The sequence below is a fragment of the Anguilla rostrata genome, chromosome 1, assembly GCF_018555375.3.
Source record: "Anguilla rostrata isolate EN2019 chromosome 1, ASM1855537v3, whole genome shotgun sequence".
Taxonomy (NCBI): domain Eukaryota; kingdom Metazoa; phylum Chordata; class Actinopteri; order Anguilliformes; family Anguillidae; genus Anguilla; species Anguilla rostrata.
Genome location: NC_057933.1, coordinates 8797980 through 8825939, shown reverse-complemented (window position 1 = coordinate 8825939; position 27960 = coordinate 8797980). Strand labels below are relative to the sequence as shown.

The following is a 27960-nucleotide window of genomic DNA, read 5'->3' as shown; positions in this document are numbered from 1 at the left end:
ATGTTGTCCTGCAGTGGTAGAGTCTCAAAAACTGATTTTTGTCAGTAATTATAAAACAATCACATAATACTGTTTTTTTGTGTTATTAATCTGGAGCAATTTACCCTCATTGTATTGCAAGATTTTTACGGGATCACAATGCTGAAAGGTTAACAGTGTTCGCTGATCGCTGAAATTATTTATGATGGCCAATTTAAGCATTGCTTTCACAATGTTGTTTAATATGGAGGACCGTAATAGCTCTATCTGTGCAGAAGCCCTAACACCTCCCCAACAATAGGGGCACTGTTTAACCTCTCACACACTTTATAATTTAACAAGTCGTCCTGTGTTTCCTTGTCATCCGTGTCGCGCAGGCGCTGCGCAGATGTACTGCTCTTCATAGTATGTGGATTTATATAACTGGTCTACTGTTATTTGTGCGAGCCTATCCATGTGATTATAAGATTAGTGCACCTGCGCAGCGCTGCACTGACTTGATAACCGTGAAAGAGCGTCAGACTTTAATCTGTCCACGTATGCTCTGACGAAGACTGTAACATACGGGCTATGATGGCAGGAGTCGAGGTGGCAGATGCGGATCAGTTGTTCAAGCCGGACAATAACAAAACAACAGAAAGAAGAAACAACGGAGATCGATTTGTCCATTCGTGTTGACTGTTACTTACGCTGCGAGTCTATGATAACTAGTTTTACGTCTTATGCTTTGTTATTGTTCCCGCAATAATGTCATCGTGGCTTGGAGGAATCGGCTCGGGGTTGGGCCAGTCGCTTAGCCAGGTTGGTGGAAGCCTGTCTACGTTCACCGGACAAATTTCAAACTTCACCAAAGACATCCTGCTTGAAGGAGCGGAAGAAGTTGGAGGTGAGAGCACAACAGGTTTTTCTTGTAGTATGCTCCTGGAAAACGGCTCAAAACAGGACAGCAGTAACATTAGCCAAATAGCTGGCTAGTCAGATATGTTATTATCTGTCACAATTCCTGGCTCCCCGCCTGAAGTGGGGAACAAGCTAGCCACCTAGCTCGTTAGCCGCTGTGTATTTTATTTGGCAGCCTCGGGATCTTAAGCTTTATTTCTGTCTTACAAGCTTGCTATCTAAATAAATTATATTCATGAGGGAAGTCAGGGTTTTATTTCACGAATAAAGAGAACTCTCATCTGGGATCGAAGGTAAATGATGAGATGTCTGCTGCAGTCCAATATAAATGTTACTATACTTTACGGATGAAATCTGTTCGCTGTAACGTCAGCTAGATGATCAAAATAGCTTATTAGTGATAATCGATTTGAATTGCCAATGTTAGGAAATAAGGCAACTTTCCATGTTTACCTATCCAAGATAAATGAGGCCCAACTTACATTGGCAAAGCATGCTATCATCTTGAGTATTTTAATGCTGAATTTTTGAAGAACTCTCTTTAGATTAATGAACGAGCTAGCTGCGTGATGAACGAACTACCAACATGAATGAAACTAGTTTTCGCTAACATTTATTCGAGGCGTTAATTTGTCGATTTGTTGTTATATGCTTATATCACAATACGTCAGAGCCGAGCATTGATTCAAAATTCATGCCAAAATTGCCATTTGTTGGTTTCAGAACTTTTTTGTGTTTTTGTGTCCGCAAACAGTTTAACACAATCAGTTGTTTATGCAGATTATAATTTTTCATACAGGCCGCAGAACTGCAGTCTCTTTCTGTTACATAATTTCTTCAACGGCATGGCTGAGTGTACTGTGTCAGTGGTCTTGTAGTTAGTGTGTGACCTGCACACTGAAGGTGGGTGGTTCAGTCTTCAGTTCGGTTATACCCAAATCTGAAAGTGGTACCCTTTGCCTGTCTGCTTTCCACTTTGTAATAAAGAGATTATTTTTTGTGTGGATGGCCACTGTGACTGACAGGAGAGCTGCCCAGTACAGGCACTTTTACGCCAAACCTAATCAGCAGCAGTCAAGCCAAGCAGTCTTGTCTATCGCTCGTTGTCTGTATAGTGGCTAGAAATTACATTACATTCATTTGGCAGACGCTTTTATCCAAAGCGACGTACAAGAAGTGCATTTTCATGATCGTAGACAACTGCTGAACACGGGTTCAGTAAGGTACAATTACTTATTTTGTACAGCTATTTCTAGCTGAGAACAATGAACACTATCCTGGTCTAACATCTGCAAAGCCAGATAGGCAGAAGATTAAGCTAGAGTATTAGGACAAATACAATTTACCAAGAAGTGCAGGGATGGGGCAACATGTAACAAGTGACAAGGAAAAAAGGTTTTTTTTTTTTTTTTTTAATATATATACACAGCATGGTGGTGGTTATTCTAGGTATAGTCTGAAGAGATGAGTCTTCAGGCCACGGCGGAAGATGGATAGTGAGGGGGAGGTTCGGAGAGGGACGGGGAGTTCGTTCCACCACTGGGGAGCTAGGGTGGAGAAGCTCTGTGATCCCTTTGGGCGGGTGGGAGGGGTTACAAGACGCCCTGCTGCTGCAGAGCGGAGTGGTCGAGCAGGCACATAGAATTGAGTCATGTCCTGCAAGTAGATGGGGGCTGTCCTGTTGGCGGCAGTGTAGGCAAGGGTCAGGGCTTTGAATCGGATCCTGGCAGCGACCGGTAGCCAGTGAAGTGATCGCAGCAGAGGAGTGACGTGGGAGAATTTGGGGAGGTTGTAGATGAGCCGGGCAGCGGCATTCTGAATCATCTGTAGTGGCTGTATGGCACAAGCTGGCAGGTTTGCAAGGAGAGAGTTGCAGTAATCAAGGCGAGAGGTCACCGTAGCCTGGACGAGCAGCTGGGTGGAGTGCGTCGTCAGGTATGGTCGAATCCTCCTGATGTTGTATAGGAGGAATCTGCAGGACCTTGATGTTGCCTTGATGTGCTCCTTGAGGTCCAGTTGGTCATCCAGGACCACCCCCAAGCTCTTGGCAGAGTGAGAGGCAGTCACTGTGGTGCCATCAACCGTGATTGAGAGTTCACGAAGCAAGGAGGTCTTGTGCGGGAAGAAGAGCAGCTCAGTTTTGTTGAGGTTGAGCTTCAGATGGTGGCTGGCCATCCAGGTGGAGATGTCAGCCAGGCAGGAAGAGATCTTATCATTGACCAGTGTGGCCGAGGGGGGGAAAGAAAAGAAGAGTTGTGTGTCATCTGCATAACAATGATAGGAAAAACCATGTGAATTAATGACTGGACCAAGAGATCTGGTGTATAAGGAGAACAGCAGAGGACCCAGTACAGATCCCTGCGGCACTCCCGTAACAAGTGGATGAGAAGCAGAAATGGTTTCATTGCATTATTCATGTGACTTATGGTCAGTCTGTGTTGTGTGGGTCCTGGGTTGAGTGTTTTTTCCCCTTAAGAATTAAACCTAAACCTAACCCTAACCCCCCCCCCCCCACCCCCCCTTAAGAATAAGCCCTAACCCTAACCCCCCCGCCCCCCCTTAAGAATAAACCCTAACCCTAACCCCCCCCAAGAATAAGCCCTTCCGGGCAAAGGTAATCTAACTGTCCAGTATGTTAGCTTGACAAACACTCCGTCTGCTTAATCATATGTGAGTTAAAAGCTGGGGGAAAAAACTAGTATTTATGGTGGGTTGATGTGCTTGTATCTCCTGAAGGAGTAGTCACACAGGACCACTCCTCACTAAACAGTAAACCTCCCTGTTTACTGTATTACAAAATGATAGACACTCTCTCACTGGCATTCACATCGCATAGCATGCAAGTCCTGAAGTCGAACCAGCTCCAATTTTACACTGGATTCATTACATTGCATTACATTACAGGCATTTAGGAGACGCTCTTATCCAGAGCGACTTACACAACCTTTTTACATGGCAATTCCCACTGCGCATTCCACCAGTCTCAGTACAGCAAGTCCTTTCACTGTATTTAAGGGCACTAATGACCTAATGCAGATTAGCTACGTTACAGGACCGTTTTAATTGCGTGCAAAAAAAACCGTTGAAAACATCTGTTGCTGACACATGTCAACACAGCATAACTGATAAAGAATGGGGGTTTAGAACCCAGCTGCAGTTTCACAGGGAACTTTGACCAACCCTTTCCAACACACATGCAGGGGCAATTTATAGCTCATGCTGTAAGTTAATACAGTGACACTGTCGCCAGTTGTCGGAGAAGAGGAGTTTAAAATTGTGTTACAACAGATCTCATCAAAACCAAGAGACATGGAAAGCACACAACCTCCTATTCCTTATTGCTTAGTACTGTCTTCCTGTGATCATCTTTTTTATTGTGGACTAGCAGGTGAATTTGATAAAGTTTTGGTGTGTCAAAAAAGAGGAGGAACCACTGCTGATGATGAACGGGCAACCATAATGCAGCTGCTCCAGGGGTGGTTGTGCTGTTTCCTCAGTTTTTAATGAATAATTACATAATTACATTTTTAGTGTGTTTTTTTTTGCAGGTATTTAACTTTTAACTGATGTTGAAAACCCATAAATATGACAAACGTCTCAGGTGATTTAAAAATATGTTACTGTATACTGTAATTATATCTATTCACTGAGTGATTCAGTGAAACTAAAGAATACTTGACAAAATTTTAAATACCTGTTCACAATAATTCTGCGTATTTAACACACCACTAAACATTCTGTAATGCCACATTGGTGCATCCCCAAACAAAATGTTCTTGTGTGGATTTCAGACAAACTTGAAAAATGACTAACGGCCAACATATAACTACAGAAAAAAAATGTTTTCCTCAGAGCAGTAGCTAATTGAACCTTGAATGATAAATCTTTCAGACATGAATGTTTTTGTCAGCCTTGACTAAATTACTCTGAGCTGTAGAAGCAACAAGAAATGTCTACAAGAAAAGAAGTTGTGTTCTTCAGTTCTCTATAATTGGATAAAACGGTTCAGGCAGGTGTTGGTGAGAAGCAGGAATGTTGGTTCTACAATGGGTCAGACAATAAAAAGAAACTGAACCAAATATAGATACATATGCAATTAGGCCGCATATTTTTTGCATGACATAGTATGCCTACTGTACCTAGTGTATGTGGTCACCTGTAGTGCACAGTTATGTAATTGTGAGCACTTTAGGGCTGGAGTTGCATAGCTGAGGCCTATAGCAAACAATCAGAAGATACTGAGTTTGAATACCAACTAGAACACAGTTTAAGCATTACATTACATTACATTACATTACAGGCATTTGGCAGACGCTCTTATCCAGAGCGACGTACAACAAAGTGTATAACCATAACCAGGAGCAAGTGTGTCGAAAACCCTAGAGAGAAGTAAGCAATTACTATGGTGCTTTATAGACCCTTTGGATCTTTGTAAGCATATTGTATGTGGTGGCATATGATTAGCTTTGTTCTGGTATTTGAGTGTGAATTTTTTTAGGAGTCTTGGTTTCAGGTGCTTGGCTTGGTCTGGCTTGTCTGTCCTATGGACAGGGTCATGTGAGTCAGGTTGGGCAGGGCTTCAGACTGTGACCACTGGAGGTCATGGTTGCCTGTGGAGGTAGAATTCCTGACACACTTCCAGACGCTCTCAGGTTCCTGAGGAATGCCAGCGTTTAAAGAGACAAACCCGTACAGTGAGACCTACAGTGTATGAGGCAGTGAAACTATAAGGAAACCTTATTTTATTTTTTTGGAATTAAAGTACATTGTGCAGGTGGTTTTGAACGGGCCGTGTTCACACTGAACTGAAGCTGACTCAGGCTTGGCTGCAGTGGGCAAAAAATAAAATGGTGGCTTTTTGGGGAGAATTGATTTTGCAGCTTTAGCCATCGAGCAGGAGATGTAAATTTCTGTCGAGTCATTTTGGGCGTAAACTTTTAATCAGCAGTGAGGTAACAATGAGGGCTAACAGTCAGGTGTTGCTGAATTGCAAATGAGAATGCCACTCTCATTACATAACACTTTACCTGTCCGGGCCTACTAGCAGCAGGTTAATTTACTGAATACAGGCTGCATGTTTGGTTTTTTTTTTTTCTCAAAATGCATATTAACTTCTAGTAAAACCTGGACTGACTCAGACTGCTATGCATTGGGAATGCCATTTCCATCAGTGGTGTATGATGAACTGTTGCCTCCGGTTCTTATTGGTGTGCTTAGTGCTGGATTCCAGAAGGCATGCACGAGGTGCAATGAATGAGTTGGCTTTCCAAAACAGTGTTTGACCCTGGACTCCTCCCCACAGATGCAACCACAGAGCTTCAGGTGTCGAACTCAAGGGTGTCGACGCTGGAGGCAGCCTATAATGCACAGAAGTCTGAGGTACCTCCCCTCGAAAAAAAAGCGTGACGTCACTTTTTTTGTTGTTGCAAGGAACTGTTCTCAGCACGGAAACACGCCCCACAGAGTTTTGGAATTCCTCTGTTATGTAACTTCATTTCTGCTTAGGAAGTGAGCTCAAGTCAACCTGATTATTTTATTTAAAATGATTTCTGATTTTTTTTTTCCATTTTTCTTCGAATTTGGTGGCTTGTTGTACCTTAGTGCTATTCACTTCTCGCTGTAGCGCTGAGAATTCTCTGCAACACAACCCCATCAGTTGGCGGGAGGCGTGTGCCTGTGTTGTGTGTGTGCCTGTGGTGTGTGTGTGTGTGTATGTGTTTGTGTGTGTGTTCTTAATGGTTTTTCTGATGGTGTGTCTGTGCGCGTTCTCAGTATGAGCGGCTGCAGAAGGTCCACGCGGAGCTGGAGGAGAAGCTGGAGGCGGCGGAGATCCAGATCAAGCAGCAGTCCATGGAGCACCGCAGGCTGCTGCAGCAGAAGGAGGTGCTGAGGCGGGGGGGGGGCGAGAAATTAAATCCAAAATGTTTGGCTCCAGTTATGGCCTTACCTGTTGTATCTGTTTGTGTAGTTTACCCAAACCCAAAATGCTAAGGTCTACCACAACTTATTATTATTAATTACACCAATCTGAAGTTAAACGTATAGTTGTGTAAGCAATATTTACTATTTTATCTAGCTTTTTTTGTGGTCCGCTTTTGTGTGAAAACACAAAGCTCTCAAAATTGAGAGACGTTGCCTGATTTATCTTTACATGGCAAACTTCAGTGAGTAGTCATACTGTATACATCTGGTTCAGCTTAAGGTTGAATTACCACAGTGACACAAACTTTCTCCACTTTTCTCCCCCTTGTTTATCTTTGTTTTATACTCTATGGAGTAAGATTGTGACATTAAAGGTCAAGATGAGGGGATGAGCCAACAGGTACTTTGCTGTTTGAGATGCAGTATTTCTTTTACAGCTGTTCGATGCTGGTATATGGAGATGAGGAGATGATGTGCAGACTATGTTAATTTGAATTGGAAATACAATGTTGTATGGCTGTTTTGTTTTTGTTACTGTTGACATCCCACTTTTGTCTCACGTTGCACCAAGTGTAGAGGTACTCTTGCTATAATATTACTGTGTGAGGAAGATACATGATTAGCTGGCGGGTGAAATACTGGAAAATGCATTGATTTAAAATAATGAATAAATGAATAAAATAAGGTTGTCCTGACGGTCCCGTTAAATGTTGTGTGCAGGTGGAGGTCAGCCACCTGAAGGCGCGGCAGAGCGTGCTGCAGGAGGAGGTGCAGAAGCTGCAGCACTCCGGCCCCCCCACGTCCGAAGCCGCCGTCCTGCCCCTCGGCTCCGGCTCCGCCTCCTCCTTCCTGCCCCACCCTTCCGGGGGGCATCAGGGTTTCCAGGGCGACGAGATGGATTTCAACGACGTCATCTGGTCCCAGCAGGAGATCAACCGCCTGTCCAATGAGGTGTCCCGGCTGGAGGCCGAGGCCGCCCATTGGAGGCGCCTGTCTCAGGTTAGGGTGCGCCTCTTCACCTGTCACCCCGTCGTTGAGGTGCCATGCTGGGCTTCACCTGTCTGGAACTACCCCACGAATCACTCACCTGGAGGTTTTCTTTACAGTAACAGTTTTCCTTTGTGCTTGAGTCTGTTGATGAAGGAGTAAACCTGTAAATTATTTGGGGGGGGCAGGGGGGGAGATTCTGTCAAGTCAGTTTTTACACCCAGAATGGTAGATTAATTTTTTTTGAAGATGCATGGTGCTACTGTTGGTATTGTATTTTTTTTCAGAAGTGTCACCAACACTTGAGTTTAATGAGCAGTAACCCCCTTGAGTTTATGTTCTCAGCTGTTGTCTCGGCTTTTGTTGCTCAAGCGGTTGTCTTGGAAAAAAGAGAAGTGTGATCATAGCTTTAGATTCGTAATAAATGTGTCATTTGCTCCATCACAGGCCTCCAAAGCCTCTGGAGCAGCAAGCACTGACCAGGAGGACGTGGTCAGACTCCAGAGAACCATCAAGGTGAGAGAGTGCATCTGCGCCAGGTGCTGCTGTCTAAGAGGAACATTTTCCCTGTTTGTGGAAACGCGCTTTTGTTTCTCCGTCTTCTAGGTGAACACTTGCAGGTCATCGTCATGATTAGTAAAAGCATTTGCTGTAATGCTGAAGTCAATTTTGCCATTTTGCTGCATCGTAGCCGAAGGGAGGGAACATGGGGACCATTAAGGGGCCGGTCGATTAATATTGAATGGGTGTCATTGAGGCCCAGAGGGCTCTTTGATAAATATGAGGTTGCCAATAGACAGCATGTCACCGTGACAACACTTGCAATAAATAAACATCCGACTCCATCGATAGCCTCTGTAAGTTCCTCTCCTCTCAGGTTTAGTGAGCCCACGTGATAGGGGCCATTTTTAATTTAGATTTTCGGCTTGGAAGAGAACTGAACCTTTTTTTTTTTTTTGACCTAACAAGTATTTGTCTTGAACACAAGGCACAGGCAGACAGAACATATTCTCAAACCTACCAGCAATTAGCACCGGAAAAAACCCCGCGTCACAGTGCAGTCAATGGTCTGTTCATTCCTTTCGTGCTTGCCCTAAACAAGTTTAATTCCCCTGCAGTTAAGAAATTGTATGCTTCTCAACATAAAGGAGGGTTTTGTTCTGTGTGTCTGCCTGGGGTGGTTCCTGTACGGACTGTGCCGTATGCCCCAGTGCGACAGCATTGCTGGTGGAGGGGGCTATCCCATGATGCTTTGCCTGTGAAGTGTTGGCTCAGTGCCGATGACAGGCCGACGCTCCCGGCGCTTGCGTCCGTTTGTTTAATTTTTTTCTCCCCCCCCCTCGGCTGATTGGTCAGGAGCTGCGGGAGACGATGGGGCGGGAGATGGACGAGCACCAGCACGAGCTGACCGCCCTGCAGGACGCCCAGCAGCAGAAGCTGGCCGAGGTCACGCGCCGACACCGCGAGGAGCTGGCCGAGTACGAGGAGCGGATCGAGGAGCTGGAGGAGCAGATCCAGAGCGGTGAGGAGCACCGTCCGCCATCTTTAATCCCTTTACCTTCGACTTCTCAGCAATTTGGTGTAACTTTCTGAGGCTCACTTTCATATTAAAGCAGCCAACATATGACTCATCACCTTTAACACTATAGAGCAGTTTAGGGTGTTGAACTCCTGGAGGGCTTTCTGGTTCACCCAATCTGGTTCACCCAATCAGACTCTCCCTTTTTCTTTCAGCGAATTGAATTATAGACTTAAAATTAAACTGGTGTGTTACAGGCTGGCAATCGAAGCTTTTATTTGGGCTTTTAAAAACACCCTCCCAATCAATAAATACGCATTTTAAAACCCTATCCCTATCCTAGTGTCCTTCTTTCATCTTTTTCATTTGGCGGGATTAAAAAAGAAATTGTCGTCATCGTTCCCCTCCAGGTTCTTTGGGCTCTGCTTCAGCCGGGGAGTCATCCAGAATAGCGGAGCTCCAGAGCAGGATCCAGGCCCAACAGGAAGAGGCGGAGCTTCAGGACAGGAAGCTGCGGGAGCTGACGGAGAGCTTGGCGGCACTGGGACGCGAGCAGGCGGCGCTGCGGCAGGAGAAGGAGGAGGTGCGGGCGGAGTACAGGGAGCTGCTGCAGGAGAAGGAGGAGGCGCAGGCGGAGAACAGGGAGCTGCTGCAGAACTACGCCCGGCTCCAGAGCTCGGTGGAGGAGCTGCAGACCCGCGTGCAGGAGCAGGAAGGGAAGGCCCTGCACAAGGCGCACCTGGACAACGAGATCCTGGCGCTGAAGAAAGCTCTCGCAGGTAGGTCCTGTAATTTACAAAAGGGTTGTTTTGGTGACTAATACTGCATGAAGAAGTTAAATAGTTTGTGCATTTGCACTGAAAAAGCTGGTAAGACAGAGGATGTGGGAAAATCCACACTAACTTGTACAGGAGCTCTGCTCCCAAAGGTTGGAGTGAAGACTAAACTATGCAAATTTTCCACTTGGCACCAATGCATTACTCTTAAGAAGGGATATCTATTGAACAGATGTCGTGAGAAATTAAATCGTTGCATGAGGCTTCACCATTCAGGAATCATTCAGGATCAAGGTTCTCCAAAGTTATTACCAGTATACTTTGTGATTATTAATTGTTTCATTCATTTGTAGGGGCTGAAAAAGAGATATCAAGGTTGAAGGCCCTCAGTGAGGTATGTTGTCAGTATGTTTCAAGGCACTTGTATGATCTCAACTCCACTTCTCATTTTGAATTTCACTGTGCTTAGGTACACGGTGTTTTAACCTTTTGTTGGATTCTTTCTGTTTGGGCAGAATGAACCCCAGGCAGAAGTGGAACATGCAGACATTCTAGAACTCAACACAATAATTGAAACCTTGAGGCGAGAGAAGGCGGAACTTGAGCAACAAAAGGTGTGTTTCTCCTCAGGTTCCTTGGGTCATGTAAAGTTTTGTGCGTTCTTTTGAGGTGTCATTTCTCAACGGCTTTATGACATTAATGGCGAACAGTTTTTGTGGCTGAAAGACCCACTCAGAAAATTCCTTAGTCATCAGCTACAAAAGAGCTGTCAATCATCAGCTATGAAGGAGAGAGCATGCAGCAGCTGTTTGGCCAAGTGTGTTTTGAAAGGATCAGAGTTTAGCCAATAGCCAAACACACTGCATCCATGTGACGGGCTAAGACAGGTATATAGTTGGTATTGGGTATCATTTTGGGCATTGCTGCTGTGTGGAAGTGGAACCTAGCAAAGGAATGGTCCAATACACCAGCGGTTGTGAGAAGCTTATAATACAAGCTTGTGGTGTAAAATACCAGCTGGTTAAATGACCTAATACTTAAATAGATTGCATAGTGTTGCATGATGGGATATGTTTGGGGGAACTCAACAGCATTCCACAGGTAAATGAATTAATTGAAACAACAATGTGAAAGACATTCCAGAACTTCTGGACTGTAATGTATGGGAAGCGTTAGCTGGTACACTTAATTAATCTAGTGTAACCATTATAGCCGCGTTTCCACCGCAGGAACTATACCCCGGAACTAGGAACCTTTTGAGGAACTCCGTGCGTTTCCACCGCAGGAACTAGGGTCTAAATTTAGTTCTGGGGGCTTTGTTTTACCCCCCAAAACGTTCCTGCTCGGGGGGTAGTACTTTCCGAAAGTACAGGAACCTTTTGGGTGGAGCTTGCAGCGTTGAACATTTCTGATTGGTCGAGTACTCGTAGCATTTGTGTTGTATTTATTTTCCGCCATTACCCGCCATGTTTGAAAATATGCAGCGGCAAACCAATTTATTTTCATAATAACTTCAAATCAAACTTGTATGTTATGCGGCGCAGTAGCCTACTTTTGGTTATAGCCTGTCAACGTCTTGGAATTATAACGTGTGCTCTTCTGTTCTTTTCTTGCTTTAGTATTCGTTTTATAAAATGCTAAGCATTCGTGGTGGGACAGCATATTACGTAGGCTACCAAAACATTCAAACGGATTAATTCGGTTGCTGAATATTTTCTTACGGATTTTCTTTGTTAGCCCGTTGTAATTGACTCAAAACGTTTGATACAGTTATGTGAGGTATGCGGTAGTTCTGCATAATTAACATTGGTGATACAGTACAAGCAAACTGGAAATCACCTTCCGCACTTTTTTTCCGGGTAAAATAACAGGTTAATTCTAGTAATCTTCCCTTTAGCTTTTTCAGACTGCCGTAATTTTACTCAATTTTACTGCCATTTTTCAATTCCACGAAAAGACCAGGAACACTATGGACTCATTTATGGTGCATGGTTCGCATCTGGAGGGCACACTTCGCTGCTCGGCTAGCAGTAACTTCGAAGGAAAGCAAACGGTGGCTGTACCACTACTAATTTACATTTTCACGCAAGTCCGAGTTTTCGTTCTATTCTTGTCATTTTGCGATTAGCCTATATGGAATTGACGACGAAAAAGTAATAAAACAGCAAATTGTTTACAACGTGTGCATGTTTTCTGCTGTTAATGAATGTGTTTGAGAGGATATATGAAAATCAATAAATACAAAAGTAACCATATATAGTCATTGTTGGTAACCCGTTGTATATAAGTGGAATAAACCCCTTCGGGCTGTCCCGGTTATTAGAAAATAATGTAGGCTACTTCGGTGGTAGTATGGCGTTACAGAAGAAATCATATGACAGATGGACCGACGACAACGTCAGTGGGCTAATTTGCCTAATCTTCGCGGTACTTTAGACCCCGGTGGAAACGCAGACGACCATTGGCTGAAGGAACCTTTTAGTTCCTGGTAAAGTAGTTCCTGGGACTGAAAGTTCCGGGTAATTTTGGTGGAAACGCGGCTTATGTGACATTTTTTTGTCCTCAGGTGGACTTGTTGGAGAGAGTGAACTGTGCGGAGGACAGTGTACAGAAGGTGGAGGCGGAGCCTGAATCCAGCCTGCAGGCGGTGGAGGATCTGAGGAAACAGCTGGAGGAGAAAGAACAGGCCCTGAAGGAGGCCCAGCAGGACCGGGACACGCTTAGCACCGAGCTGGAGGAGCTGGACCGCCAGAACCAGGAGGCCACGCAGGTCTGTCTGATAAGAGCAGCTTCTTCTGAATGTATTTCCACCGAACTGAGAACAAGGGGCGTAATGTTAACCTACGCGAATGTGTTTTTAATCTGTGTAGAAAAGCTTTTTTTCTTGTTATTTTTCCTTACCTGTTATGGTCTTTGTTTCTCCAGCACCTCATTTCTCTGAAAGACCAGCTGGTGACGCAGCACAAGGAGGCTGAGGCCGAGACGGCTCGCCTGCAGCAGGAGCTCGATGCCGTGCGCGACCAGAAGGGGGCACTGCAGCGGGAGTTGGAGGCCCAGAAGGAGAAGCTCAGTCAGACGGCCTTTGCGCTCAATGACATGCACATGGGCAAGCAGCAGCTGGAGGACACGGTGAAGGAGCTGCGGGACAAGCTGGGCCAAGCGAGTGCGCGAAACGCAGAGGCACGCGAGGAGACCGCCAAGCTGAGTAGGACGCTCCGGGAGAGGGAAGAGGAGCTCTCGGCAGTCCGGACGGAGCTTAACCTGGCTGGGGAGAAAGGCGATGGTGTGGAGGACCAGCAGAGGGCGCTGGAGGCGAAGGGGAAAGAGCTGGCCGAGCTCAGGCAGGAGCTGGCAGAGATGAGAAACCTACAGGAGAAGGTCAAGTCTGAGGACTTCGAGATCAAGATGGAGAACAACAAGCTGAAAGCGGAGGCCCAGGAGGCCGCGGAGAGACTGGACGACCTTAGCCGACAGGTCCAGAATGGGCAGGCTGCCATGAAAAGGGCCGTCCTGGAGAAGGACACCCGGATTGATGCGCTGAAGCTGGAAAAGGGACAGCTGGAGAGTGAGCTGAGCCAGGCGGAGCAGCGGCTGGCTGAGCAGGCCCGGCAGTACCGGCAGACCATCGAGGAGCTGACCCGGGCCCGCTCCATGGACACCTCCGCCCTGCAGACGGAGCATGAGAACGCCGTCAAGCTCAACCGCGAGAAGGACTTTGAGATCGCGGAGCTGAAGCGGGAGATGGCGCAGATGGCGGCCGACCACCGGGACACAAACGAGATGCTCTCCACTTCCGTGGCGGGCCAGAAGCAGCTGACCGAGGTGCTACGGGAGAAGGACTTGTTTGTGGAGACTCTGAAGTTGAAGGTTGCAGAGACACAGAAAGAGCTGGAGGAGAGCTCCCGAGCAGCCAAGGAAGGGGGGGCCCTGAAGCACGTGCTGGATGAGAAGGACAAGCAGCTGGGTGCGATGAAAGAGGAGAACAGCCACCTGAAGGAAGAAATAGACCGACTGCGGGACCAGCAGAGCAGGCCGCAGGCCCTGGCCGAGCCCAGGACCCTGGACATAATCACAGAGCTGGAGACGGAGATCGCCCAGCTGAAGGCTGCGAGGGACGCCCTGGAAGAGGAGGCATCGAGCCTGAGGAGAACATCAGAGGAACAGCGGGGAAGTATCCTGCAATTCCAGCAGTCCATTCAGGCACAGCAGAATGAGCTGGAGCAGGCTCGGGCACGGCACGAACAGAGCACGCTCAACTACGAGAAACGCATCGGCGCCAAGGATGATGAGATCGCCCACCTGCAGGAGGCCTTGGACCAGGTGACCGAGCAGAGGACCCACATTGACTCCTCGCCGCTACAGGTTCTGCCACCGACGGTGGACATCCTGCAAGAGGAGAAGACCCAGTCGCTGAACGGGGAGAACGGGAACGAGAAGCATGACCTGTCCAAAGTGGAGATCGAGAAGCTTGTGAAGGGGATCAAGGAGAAGGAGAGCGAAATCAGCCTTCTCAATGAGAAGAACCTGTCTCTGACCAAGCAGCTGGACCAGCTGGTGGTCTCTCGAGATGAGGTGGGCAAGCTGTCCCAGATAGTGCTGCAGAAGGACCTGGAGATTCAGGCCTTACATGCCCGGGTGTCGGCTGGCGGGCACAGCCAGGACCTCCTGTTCCTGCAGCAACAGTTGCAGGCCTATGCTGTGGAGCGTGAGCAGGTGTTGGCTGTGCTTAATGAGAAGACGCGCGAGAACAGCCAGCTGAGGTCGGACTACCACCGTATCATGGACATCGTGGCCGACAAGGAGTCGACAATTCTGAGGCTGCAGCAGGACAACCAGCGTCTGTCCATCATGGGCGACCCATCGGGGAGCCATGAGATGTCCCGCGAGACCATCCAGAACCTCTCTCGGATCATTCGGGAGAAGGATATCGAGATTGACGCCCTGACTCAGAAGTGCCAGACCCTGGTGACCGTCCTGCAGGCGTCAGGCGGTGATTCGGGGAGTGGCAGCGGAGGCGGGGTGAGCAGCAACCAGTTTGAGGAGCTCCTGCAGGAGAGGGACACCCTGAAGCAGCAGGTGAAGAAGATGGACGAATGGAAGCAGCAGGTGATCACCACAGTGAAGAACATGCAGCACGAGTCAGCTCAGCTACATGAGGAGCTTGTCAAGCTGCAAGGGCAGGTCTCCGCTGACAGCGACTGCAACTCCAAGCTCTCTGTCGACTACACCCGGCTGATCCAGGGCTATGAGCAGAAGGAGAGGAAGCTGGGAAACTTGAGCCAGGAGCTTGCGCAGGTCCAGCAGACCATTAGCCAGCTTAGCACCACCAAGGACGTCCTGCTTGGGAAACTGGAAGGTGTTGCCCCGGGTCCTGAGGCCTTGCCACCTGCTCAAGCAACTGTGTCTATTGCCACAATGGGACCTCCCAGCCAACAGGTGGCAGCGTCTGAGCAACTTGGGGGGGAGGTGAGCAGGCTGCAGCAAGAACTCGAGTACCTGCGAAGGCTGCTGGCAGAGAGGGACGGGATGATCCAAACACTACAAGAAAACAACCACCGCCTGTCCAACTCGATGGCTGAGAGCGAGCAGAGGGGCCTGGCGGAGGAGCTCCGACGGGCCCAGGAGAAGCTGGACTCCATGCAGAGGTCCCTGAGGGAGAAGGACCTGCTGATCAAGTCCAAGGGGGACCAGCTGAGCCAGGTGAGCGAGAGCCTGCGGAACCGCGAGAACGACAACGAGGTGCTGAAGCAGGCCGTGACCAACCTGAAGGAGCGCACGCTCATCCTGGAGATGGACGGCCGCAAGCTGAAGGAGGAGAACGAGCTGGTGGTGTCGCGCTCCCGCGAGAAGGAGTCGGAGTTCCGCGCGCTGAGGGAGACGAACCTGCAGGTGTCGCTCCTCCTGAGGGAGAAGGAGTTCGAGTCCAGTACCATGAGGGAGAAGGCTGCCGCCATGGAGAAGGTGCTGAAGGATGGAGAACAGGTACGTTTGAGGGGGATCAAATGCCAGTGCTGTTTTTCAGTATAGACTGTGATTTGTGTTGAATTATAGGTTTATTGAGTTCACTCGGCTCTCATTATTGATGCAAGGTTGTACACACTAACCTCCCTAATTGATCTGTTCACCACAGGGCAAGTCTGGAGAGCTGAACCAACTGCTGAATGAGGTTCGGTCAATGCAAGAGAAAGCTGTGGCCTTCCAGCAGGAAAGGGACCAAGTGATGTTGGGGCTCAAGCAGAAGCAGATGGAGAACTCTGCCCTGCAGAATGAGGTACGAGAAGCTATTGGGGTTCAAGGACCACAGAGCGTTTATTTTAGCAAGCTTCATTTTGTTCTTGCTCCATCTTGACCTGCTGTTCTTTCGTTTTTAATTAGGGCAGCATTGTGCATGCTTCTCTCTTTAAGCGTTTAAGCTGAACCCACCAGTATTGAATATATGCCGAATTGTCTCGCTATTAAAAACCAGGAGTAAAGTCATGCCAGTCACGCATAACCGTCACCTGACCTTGGTGTCTAGCTTCAGCATTGAGTGAACGGCGCATTCCTTAACAGCCCAAAACACAAGAACCCCGAATCATCTCGCTCTGCCTCGGGCCAGGTGAAACCGTGCCTCTCACACCTGGGGGGGGGGGAACCCTGCTTCTCACGTCCTCAGCTGCAGCACATGCGGGACAAGGAGCAGCGGCTGAAGCTGGAGCTGGAGAGGCTGCGGAATCACCTCCTGGAGATCGAGGACTCGTACACCCGAGAGGCCCTGGCTGCCCAGGACCGGGAGGCCGACCTGCGCCGGAGGGTGTCGCTGCTGGAGGACAGGCTTGCCACCTCGTCGAGCGCCGTGGAGAACGCCAGGTGAGGGAGGCCGGGGGGCCGCCGCAGGTATTTTGGGCTTAGGTTCCCGGATGTCAGAAGGGGTTTGACGCTTTTAACAGATTATTTTTCTCAGTTTAGATTGCGTAAGCGGTCTGTTGACTTAACAGGAAGTAGGCGAATTGCTTGGTTCATTCATAGATTCTTAATTTAGGGTGCGTAATATTAAGACGGAAATATGTACTGGCTTTTTCTGCACCCAGATTCGCTTGTAGTACAAAGCTCCCTGAATTGTACCTTTATTCCTTCCTGTTTGTCTTTCTACTTTTATCTTATGCTGGAGGGCCTGTGAAGACATGAACATGGGAGTTGTAGTTTTTTTTATGCCATTTTTTTTGCCTTTTCCATTGGCAGCCAACAGGCCAGTTTGCAGGTGGAGTCTCTGCAGGAGCAGCTGAGCGGCGTGATGAGGCAGAGGGACGAGGCTCTGGCCCAGCTACGCACCTCTCAGGAGCAGGTCAAACAGTATGCAGTTTCACTCTCCAACCTGCAGATGGTGCTAGAGCAGTTCCAGCAAGGCAAGTCTCTGTCTGGCACAATCCTGGCTAACCTGAAGTCAGTGATACGAATACAGTCTGCCTATCAGAGGACATTTTTATGTTATGAAGCTCAGTTTATAGACCTGTGGCCATCTTATTGGCTGTTCCGTGTCTTGGGGCAGAAATCCCAAACCACAGTCCCTAGGGGCACGGTGTCTGCTGGCTTTTGCACTTAAGACTTCACACAACTCCCTCCCAGGCCTAAAATGACTGCCAATTGAAAGGGAAACCACAGTAATTTGAAGACACTGAGGCATTGAAGACTAGAATTCCTGATAGTTTTGTCACAAAGCGCTCGAGAAATTTGAGATATATGGTGGTTAAGTGCTTTTCATGCGGCATCCTGAAAAATAATGTTGAGGACTTGATTTTTGGTTTGGCATAGTATGGCAGCGGTAACTTGTTTTCTCCTCAATGTTACTGTAAGTTATTTCTGTCCTGTGGAGGAAAAATTCAGTTCCAACCATTTGTATTAACGCTCCTCTGCACCCCCATTCCCCCTCTCGCACCCACATCCCTCTTTTCGTTTTTTTGTTTTTCCACGTGCAGAAGAGAAGGCCATGTACTCATCAGAGCTGGAGAAGCACGAGAAGGAGAAGGAGAGCGAGGAAGCAGGGCGGAGGAAAGCCCGAGTAGAGGATCATGGGATGAGAGAACCCGATTGGCTGTTGCTGGCTCTGACAGTTGTATGCACGGCTGACTCAATGGGTTTGCGTCTTAGAATGCACAGAGTTTTCATCCGTAGCATCTTTGCGGCTTGGTGCTCGCTCGCATCTTTTGTGTGTTGATAACCTTTTAGGTTTTCTGTCTGGTATAGCCGTACGCTTCTTTCACTCTCTCACGAATGCTAAATTTCTTGTGTAATTTTTAATGGTGCACCTACGGAAGATTAAAGTTCAGTTGCTTACTTCTGAAGAAAAAAATAAAGAGCTTTTGGTTTATACCCATAAAATTGAAATAAGGAAATGTCCGTGACATGTTATATTACTTCTGCCATGGAGGTTATGTAATGACATCTGTCCATCCGTCTGTTTGTCTGTGATTGACCTATCTGGAAAAGCAATGGCATTTGCTGTGCACATGTATGTTCCCATGAGGAAGAAACCCTTTTGATTTTGCTGACCCCATGACCTTTCCTCTTGCGCCACCATCAGGCCAAACATATCTTGGAAAAAGTAATGACTGGATTGCCAGGACATTTGCTTTGCACATTCATGCGAGGGGAAATTGTTGTGCCTTGGTGGAGGTCTGCACACCACCGAGAGTGCATTCTTTCTAGTTAGCCATATAATGCATTCCAGAAAGAAATGCTAAATCTGTAATTGAAATAAAGCAGATGGGGGGAGAGGCTGGGTAATTATGGGGGGGAATGTAATGAATGAAGGAGTCCGTTGGTGAGGTTGTCCTTATTCAGCATTGTTATAGCCAGCAGAATGCACGGTAGAGAGCAGCTTTGGTCAGTCCAGACATTATCAGTTGAGCGTTGTTCACTCCTCTCCTGATCCCTCCTGTCCAGATCAACCTCGATGAGGCCAACGCTGCTCTGGACTCAGCCTCCCGCCTGTCTGACCAGCTGGACCTGAAGGAGGAGCAGATGGAGGAGCTGAAGAAGCAGGGTGAGCTTCTTTTATCTCCTGCCACCTGACTGCCCCCATCTGTGTGTTGCCACACCTTCCCTGATCTGTCATTCGGCCTTCTCCTAAAGCTCCCTATTGGCTGTCTGTTTCAGGGAGGTGTGCACTGTAGAGCATCATCGAGTTTACATCACATCATTTCCATCTTAATTTCATTTCATTCCCCATTGATCAATAGTCTTCTTAATCTTTGCAGTGTAGTAACTTTAACATTCCTCTCTGATCTTCGTCCGGTTAAGCGATTTACGCAGCTTGTGCAGTGCAGCTAGCCCCGAGTAAACAAACTGACATCATCACGGCCAAGAAACGAATGGAACGGTTCCAGTGCATTCTGGTTGGCTTTCTCGTGCCGGTCTTTGTTTGCAGTTGTTGTGCAAGTCATTCCCCTGTCGTTCAGCTTTCAGTTGTTAAACTTTTATGTTCTTCCAAAACCTCATGCTGCGTACCATGTACCAGAACTGCCATTGCACCACCTTTCCCCCCTCTTCCAGATATACTTTAACCCCTTGTAATTAAGTAAATAAATAATGCTTTTAAGTCATTAATCTTGGCTGTATTACATCATTCTGAAAACATCACTGCTAACTCGAGAGGGCCTGTGAACCTCCAGCCTGTTTCCTGAGGGCAGACTCGCACATTTTCTTATCTTAAGAACGCATTAAAAGCGGCGGCCATTTTCTCACACACGCCGCGGCGCAGTTCATCAGTTTCACGCTATCGCCATCTGTGGCCCTCAGGTTCCTGCGCAATGACATCACAAGAAATTCCCAGACTTGCTCGGTTTGTTCCACCCCCCCTTTGTTATTTTATTATTTCTTACGCCCCCACCCCATGGAATTCCGGGCTTTCTTTGAACGTATTTATTTATTTATTTAAAGGCGAGGCTTTGAAACGGTTAACCGGGGGCCTGGCGGAGGGTGAGGGCGTTCGCGGCGGCGCGGCCCCTATCAGTGCCCGGGGGCCCGCTTTCTTTGGCTCCCCGGCCCGGCGAAAGTGTCAGCTCCTTTAGCGATGGCAGGCGATGGAGTGCGCCGGGTTACAGACGTCTGGATGACCCAGAGCCCTGAGAAAGTGTGTGTGTGTGTGTGTGTGTGTGACTGTGTGTGTGTTTTACAGTGGAGGCCAAGCAGGAGGCTCTGGAGGAGGCGCAGAACAAGATGATGAGCCTGGTCAAAGGCACGGAGGGGAAAGTGGACAAGTAAGCACAGCACCGTGCTGCAGTGGCAGTGTGATCCTGCATTACATTACATTACATTACAGGCATTTAGCAGACGCTCTTATCCAGAGCGACTTACACAACTTTTACACAGCATTTTACATTGTATCCATTTATACAGCTGGATATATACTGAAGCAATTCCGGTTAAGTACCTTGCTCAAGGGTACAACGGCAGTGTCCTTACCCGGCAATCGAACCTGCGACCTTTCGGTTATAAGCCCAGTTCCTTACCCACTGTGCTACACTCCGACCATCATTAAGTCCTACATTAAGGCATTAAGTCCTACTCGATCCAATTTCAGTTGTATAGCGCCTTATAGAGGAGCGCTGCCATATAGATGCTTAGCAGGAGAATGGCACAGTTGGGAAAGACTGAGCCTGTACCCCCAAAAAAACAGAAGGTTGAAACTAAAAATTACTAAAAAAAACTGAAAACTAGAACTTCCTAATGGAGCGTTAGGAAGAAAAACAATCACTCAGTGGTAGAAAAAGCTCCCTTGCTGGAGGAAATGTCAGGAGGAACCCAGTATGGTGGGTGAAGCCATTTTCTTTTTGGCAGACCTGGGGTCAGTAGTTAAGTTTGGCTAAATGCTAACAGGGAAGTTAAGGGGAATCTACTGGATAAGCAGCCATTGTGGTTTTTGCAGATTAGAGCGCAGGGTTGGATGGGCTGGTATAAAAAGGCAGTCCAACCAAAGAAGGGTATAATATTACGCGGGTCAGAAGAACAAGACTATCTCGGCCTGCGAGTTGCAAATCGGGGAAAGTGGCGCCATTTTGATACTTGGTGCCAATCGTGCAGCTTCTGTACACTGCAGCATAGTGTTATGGTTAGGGAGCTCAACTTGGAAGCCAAAGGTTGCAGATTTGATTCCCAGGTCACTCTGGATAAAAGCATCTGCTAAATGCCAGTAATGTAATATGCCATAATATAGGGTGTACACAGTGTTAAATTGTAAACTATGAAGTAGTCTACAGCACAGTATTATATTTTGGAAGGACAATAACGTAATGAACGGAATGAGAACGGTAGTCTACAGCAGTGTTTCTCGACCCTGGTCCTGGAGACCCACTGCCCTGCATGTTTTAGATGTTTCCCTGCTCTGCAGAAGCTTGATGACGAACCCATTCATTTGAATCAGGTGAGCTGGAGCAGGGAGACATGCAGGGCAGTGGGTCCCCAGGACCAGGGTTGAGAAACACTGGTCTACAGCACAGTAATTATATTATGGAAAAGACGATAACACAGCGTAATGAAAGCAGGTAGTTTTTACTTTTCTAAATGCAGTGCAGTAGAAATGGGGGGGAACGTTCTGGGTGCCCTGCATCCCAGTGCTGTTGTGTGAGGTCAGGGGGGGGGGGGCCGCAGGCCGGCCAGCAGCAGGCCACAGGGTGTGCGGGATGTGCGGCTGCCACACGTACACCGGCCCCCTCGTGGCCCCCCTCCTAACCAGCCCCATATGCCCCCCTCCCCCACTCCTGCAGGGTCCTGATGCGGAACCTGTTCGTGGGGCAGTTCACCGCACCCAAGAACCAGAGGCAGGAGGTGCTGCGGGTGATGGGCACCATGCTGGGGCTGGACCGGGAGGAGGTCGACAAGGTCGGTTATCCGTTTCGCGCCCTCATCTGGTCCTTTTTTCCTGTCTGCCGCACCCCTCCTCCTCACTCCCTCCCTCGCTCCCTCCCACCCTTCCTCCCTCCCTCTTGTGGCTCTCCACTGGCTTTGTCCTCCTCTCGTCCTTTGATCTCACCCTTTCCGGTGCGTACTCCCCTCCTCCTTTGTCCTCCTCTCTGCCTCGTTCCTTAACGCTATCCCTCCGTCCTGCAGCACTCTCTTCTCCCAAAAAAGCTGCTTGTCAATTTTTTTTTCCTCCCACCCCCCCCTTTCCCAGGGAACCTGGAACGGCTTTCTGAAAGTGTTCCCTTATAAAAGTATGAATGTGTGATGCGGGGGCTGGCGGGGGAGGGGGAGATCTGTTTTAGTCATTTCGAAGCTCTTTCCTCGGAAGTACCATTTGACCGAAAGCCGTGTTTTTCTCGCTTTTTGGTTTCTGTCGGTTCTCTGAATATATAAAAGCCGTCTCTCTGTCATTGCTCTCTCAAGCGTGAACAACAGATAGGCTCATTTTACACTGCAGGAGGTTTGGTAATCTCACACTTCTAATTATTTCTGTGCAGTAACACTCTTTCTTAGAGAGCAGACTAATGTGTAGAGACATTCTCCCTGTAGGTATGGAGACCACGGCCCAGAATGCACTGCAACGATAAGTTAACAGCTTTTCCAGGGGCACTGAATGCCTAATGTAGCACAAATGCTACGCTCTGGTAAAGAGTCCAGTTTTCTAACCACCCTTTGGCCTTGAAAAAGCATCATTAGGCAAGTGTGATTATAGTTCTGAGCAGTAACCAATCAGGCTAAACACCACAAGTCATGTGACAGCTTGAAGGGCGGGTTGTGATGGATGCATTTTTTTGCCCATAATGCATAGATTGAGTGACCGAGTTAAAAAATAAATAAATAAATAATAATAAAAAAATATATATATGCTTGTTGCCACAATTAGACCTCCAAAACCAGGCCGTAAACGTAATGAGCAGAGATGATGCTGTCGCTCCCTTTTCTTTTCTTTTTTTTCTTTCCCTGAAATCGAGCGGTCTGCCTGCAGAAGTTCTCTCGGTCCAACTGCTCGGCGAAGGCATTTCCTTACTCTGAGACGGGCGCGCGAAGCCAAAAGGGAGCCGGTCCAACTATTCAGGGCGAATTACCCAACCGCTCTAAAGGAAAACAGACCCGAGAACGAGGCCGAAACGCAATTACCATTCCTCTGAAGGCCTATTTTTATTGCTCCGGAGATGCTTCGACTTTTCTGTTTTTTCTTTTTCCGTTTTTCTCTCGGTCCTCCTCGTTGTCAGCCCTCCGCTAGCAAGATTCCCCCCACCCCCCCCAATGGCGACGTCCCGTCTTTATGACCCAGCGTCGTTAAACGTCTCGCAGTTATCGAGTGTGTCTCTGTGGAGCGGCCGTCGCGTCATGTCTGAGCTTTAGTTGAGCTTTTTCCATTTTTTTTTTTTTTTTTTTTTTTTTTACATTTTCTTTGAAATAATTACTCTCTGCTTGACCCAGATTCTGAAATAGTACTTGGATCGCACTGTATTTTATTTACTTTTGCCCATAAAGACCCAATGACAGCCCAGTGCCCGAAACTGCCTTTCAGAGGGGTATCCGAACCCACATACCATATTCAGAAATGCACAGATAATGCACTCTATACAATTAAAATATATATATATTAAATTGTATAAGTCATATATATATATTTAAAAAATTTATTTAATTTTTTTCTCTTTCCAAACTTGGCCAGTAATATCTGGAAGGTAATCAGAACATTTTGATTGGTGGAGAAAGTGAGCCTTGAACAGAAAGTGAAACGGCTGTCATTTGTTCTGAAAACTAAACTAAATACTCCCCCTGAAATGCAGGAGGAGATACAGAAACTTAATCACTACCCCCACCCCCACCCAATACAAATAGACACAAGTGATCCTCCCCTCCCCCCCCCACACCATGGCCCACAAATTCCTGAAGTTCATCAGTTTGGTTCGGAATTTCATTTCAACCCCCTCCCATTTCAAAAATCAGTGTCCCTTGCCAGGAATGCTTCATTCCTGGCCGCGTGGCCCGCGGTGTTGCCGTCGCGTTCCCATCCCCGTGCTCTGTTCTCTGTCCGCCCGTTAGCTGCTGCTGGAGGAGGGGCGTCGCGGTTTGACGGGCTGGGTGTCCGGCTGGCTGGGGGAGCGGGCGGTGCAGAGCGTCCCCAGCACCCCACAGAGGCCTGGGACCATCCCGGGACTGAACAACGTGAGTGTGCTCTCTGTGCATGAACCCCACACACCTCGGTTTTTTTTTTTTTTTTTTCTCTCTCTCTCATTTAGTTTTTTAACGAACGCTTAATATTCTCATCCGGCTCCGTGTGCTGTCGGGAGTAACGCAGCTCAACAATGAATATCGGTTAAAACCCCGGATTGATTAATCCAGGATGCTCACTGCTAAATGGAAAAATAGAAGCAGTTATTTTTTTTCTTTTCCTCCCCCTGTTTCTGAGAATTCAATTTTTTTTCAGCAAGGTTTATGCATAACACTGATGATGTGCACATGTAGGCACTGACACGCACACACACACACACACACACTTGCACACATACACACAAATACACACACACTTGCACGCATACACACAAATACACATGCACGCACACACACACAAGCAGCCCAGCAATCAGTCGAGTATATGTCCACCCACAGGGCGTCAGATAGAATGACTATGGAATCTGATTCTGAGTGAACTTGTTCCCCCGTATTTGTAGGAATGCTCCGTGTGTGAACTCCTCCTCATTTGTGTGTGGGGCATCTGCTCTGTTCCGATTCGCGCTCTCTTCTCCTGTTCTTCTCCACTGAACCCCCCCTGCCTGTCTCTGTGGCGCAGTCCTTCTCCGAGATGTTCGTGAAGTTCATGGAGGTGGAGTCCAGGCCGCTCGGTCCTGCGCCCAAGCTGCCGGTCTATGACATCAAGCCCCTGAGTGCCCCGCCCGCCGGGCGCTCGGCCAGCAGTGCCCCTCCGCTGTCTGCGGCAGGTAGGCACCTCCGTGGGCACCTGGGACTCGTGCCATAGCCAAACACTCCTGTGAACTTTTTCACTTAAAAAGTTACATTTTTACTGAAAAAGAAAGTCTGCATTTGACAGAATTTTTTGGAGCGTGCATTTAGCCAGCGTTGTAGCATTGAAAGTATATTAATTAACTGAACTGTCATGTCCAGACTCTTGAATATACAGTATTTTCGGTGGCTAGCTGTACCAGCTGATGGTCCTGTCGACTAGCACAGCAGAGTATTCACTTGGCATAAATACAACCCTCTACTCGCACGTTCCAGTTCAAGATTTCCCAAACTCCACCCCCCGAAGTTGACCTATGACCTTTGGCCCTGTGCTTCCCCAGGTGCTTCTGGATCCAGCGGTAGGGCAGGGGACTCGAACCCCTTCCTGGCGCCCCGCTCGGCAGCGGTACCCCTCCTGAACCCGGGGGCCCCCGGCGCGGGCGGGACGGGGGCCCACATGCTCCTGAAGCCGCTCTCGGACACCCTGCCCTCCTTCATGCCCGTTCCCGTATCCGGGGCGGCGAGCGGGGGGGCGGTGCTGAAGGACCTGCTCCAGCAGTGAAAAGGACCATAGAGCGTCCCTGCACAGCACTTTAACCACGACAGGAAAGGCCAGGACACACACACACACACTGCACGGCCGGAGCAGACACAGCTGTGAGGACATCCATCACGGCAACCGCAATCGAGTGACAGAGAAGGGGAGGGCGGGAGAAGGAGGGAGCGAGAGAACAAGAGCGCGAGAGAGAGAGAGGGAGAGTGGGAAAGAGAGAAAGAGAGAGATAGTGAGAAAGAGTGAGTGAGAGAGAGAGAGAAGGAGATTGGGAGAGAGAGAGCGAGTGAGAGAGAGAGAGAGATAGAGAGAGAAAGAGAGAGCTATTTTGTCTTGTATTAAGTCTTGCATACTGTACTGAACTGTACCGCAGTAACGCTGCTAGGACCCTGTGGAACGCACAGCTGCAGTATTTTCGGAAACCCGGCCTCAACAGGATGCGGGCCTTGCGCCCTGAAAGCCCCGCTCGACGGCCCCGGGAGGAAAAGGGCGTGTGCCTCTCTCCGCCGCCCTCGTAACGCAGGGTTGTTTAAGGGCTGAGCGCCGTCAGAAACGCAGGAGCACTTCGTGCTGTTGTGCAAATGAAACTGGTGTGAAACCCCTTTCCGCAAACCTTCGCCAGAATTTCACCTGTTGCGCGCCCTCTGCCTTTTTGCGAAGATCGTATTTATGCACCAGCCTTTATCGAAGGATCGTTTTTCCTCTCAAAACTTTAGGTTGTGCTTTTTTTTTCTTTCTTCTTCTTCTTTTTTAGGATAAATTTGTTTTCTGTCTGATTCAAGGATTTACTGTGGTGTCTGGCTCCAGAAATGCCTGAAGATTTACAAGGCTGTCCGCATCTGTTATTTCCATACAGACATCTCTGTAAAATCCTCCTTTCAGGTTTCCACACATCCGGGCTTTCGTACGCATCGCCATTTAGTCATTACAGCTGTGGAGGCTTGAAATCTTCATAATGTAGTTATGTATATATACAAACATGTCGCTTAAATAAGATCATTGCATTTTTACCCTGAAAGGCATCGGAAAACTGATCAAAAGAGGTGCCCAGACAGATAAACTACATATCATCGAAGTTGTAAAGGCTCAATCATTAAAGGTTTACAAGACTACAAAAATCTGTGTACATTTTGTGATAGGTTACCTGTAGAAATGACTCTAAACAATCGAACGTTAAGAGGAATGATGTGTAGATTCCTCCATATGCCAGCCATGCAAGTGTAAATAAGATTATATGGACATGGGGGGAAAAAAAATCTTCCTTGCCCTTGGTGTTCTGCTGCGTTGTCTTGTGGGATACTGCGGACTGTAATATTTGTGTCTAAGGAATGCAAATCCAAACCCTACACTGCATAGATTTTGTTGTTGAATTGATTTGCTCATCTTTAGAATTTGGCAAAAGATCTGATCACCCTCCCGTGAGATCAGGCATATTTCTCTGCAATGCATTCTGGGAAAGTAAAATGCCTGTGTTCCAATGCTTTTATATGTTTATTATGTGCTCGTAAGGCAAGCCAGGCATATATATCACACTGACCCATATTGCTGTTGCATTGCTTTTTGAGACAGTTGACCTGAATCCTCCCCATTAATTTAGCATGTCGGACATTGGGTGTTTTTTTTTTTTGTTTTTTGTTTTTTCTTTTTGTTTTTCTGAATAGTACACTATATTCACATGATGAATAAAAACAATTTATGATAAATGTTCAAATGTGCCAAAAAAAAAAAAACGGGCGAAGTCATTTAAAGTTTAATTTTCAGAGTTTTAGTGGTTTGTTTTTAACTTTATTTATCCCCCTTTCTGTATTCAGAGACCTTAGCCTCAGCTTTAGGCTTGTCTCGGAGGCTTTAATGTTACTTTGAGGGTTCCGGCTGTTACAGATCTCACATGTACGTGTGCAGTGAAGATTCTCCAAACCTGTTCTACGATCAGCGTCTCGCGCTGGTGCCGAGTAAACGAAGTACGGTTGCTTTAAGGAACTGCTTGTCGCGGTTTTTTCTCATTTGGAAGAGTTCCGTTCGGTCGCATGAAGTACAGAGAACTCAAAACATGGCCCTTCTGTTAATGCGCTGTTGTATGAAAGCTTTTCCCGGTTGAGTTTTCAACAGCATCTTTTGGTCAGTGTGCACGTTTTTGGCTTATATTTATAAGCTAGATGGGAGGTACTGCAATGTTTTGATGTAGATGTTTCTGAATAATTCCATTTTCTCTCCTGCCTGTTCATTTGGCAATGTCATGTATAATATTTATATAGCAAATTGTCAATCATTATCAGATTACCCTTAAGCACATAGTTGAATTACAGGGTTTTGAAGCATTTTATGATCATGAAGACCGGTAGTAACAGAATTCTTTTCTGACTATCATATTTCAATAAAACAAATTATTCGCATAAGTTTAATTGCCTTTT

At 47.5% G+C, this 27960-nt stretch overlaps 1 protein-coding gene across 2 annotated transcripts; it reads left to right on the top strand.

Moving 5' to 3' along the window:
• Nucleotides 1-422: 422 nt before the first annotated feature.
• Nucleotides 423-27945, top strand: trip11 (thyroid hormone receptor interactor 11). 2 transcript variants are annotated; one of them, XM_064317658.1, is made up of 21 exons: nucleotides 426-865; nucleotides 6182-6258; nucleotides 6652-6762; nucleotides 7522-7800; nucleotides 8236-8304; nucleotides 9145-9310; nucleotides 9718-10086; nucleotides 10437-10477; nucleotides 10599-10697; nucleotides 12650-12853; nucleotides 13009-16065; nucleotides 16214-16354; nucleotides 16739-16932; nucleotides 17305-17468; nucleotides 18039-18172; nucleotides 19006-19105; nucleotides 20240-20321; nucleotides 21828-21942; nucleotides 24079-24201; nucleotides 24827-24974; nucleotides 25338-27945. In XM_064317658.1, exons 1-21 carry the CDS (start codon nucleotides 727-729, stop codon nucleotides 25556-25558), a joined length of 6033 nt encoding a protein of 2010 aa, XP_064173728.1. In that variant the 5' UTR covers nucleotides 426-726; the 3' UTR covers nucleotides 25559-27945. The 2 variants fall into 2 exon arrangements, with proteins under 2 accessions (XP_064173649.1, XP_064173728.1); XM_064317579.1 differs by lacking the exons at nucleotides 18039-18172; nucleotides 19006-19105; nucleotides 20240-20321; ... (2 more) ...; nucleotides 24827-24974; nucleotides 25338-27945 and having other exon boundaries at nucleotides 423-865; nucleotides 13009-13035; nucleotides 13081-16065; nucleotides 17305-18008.
• Nucleotides 27946-27960: the final 15 nt, after the last annotated feature.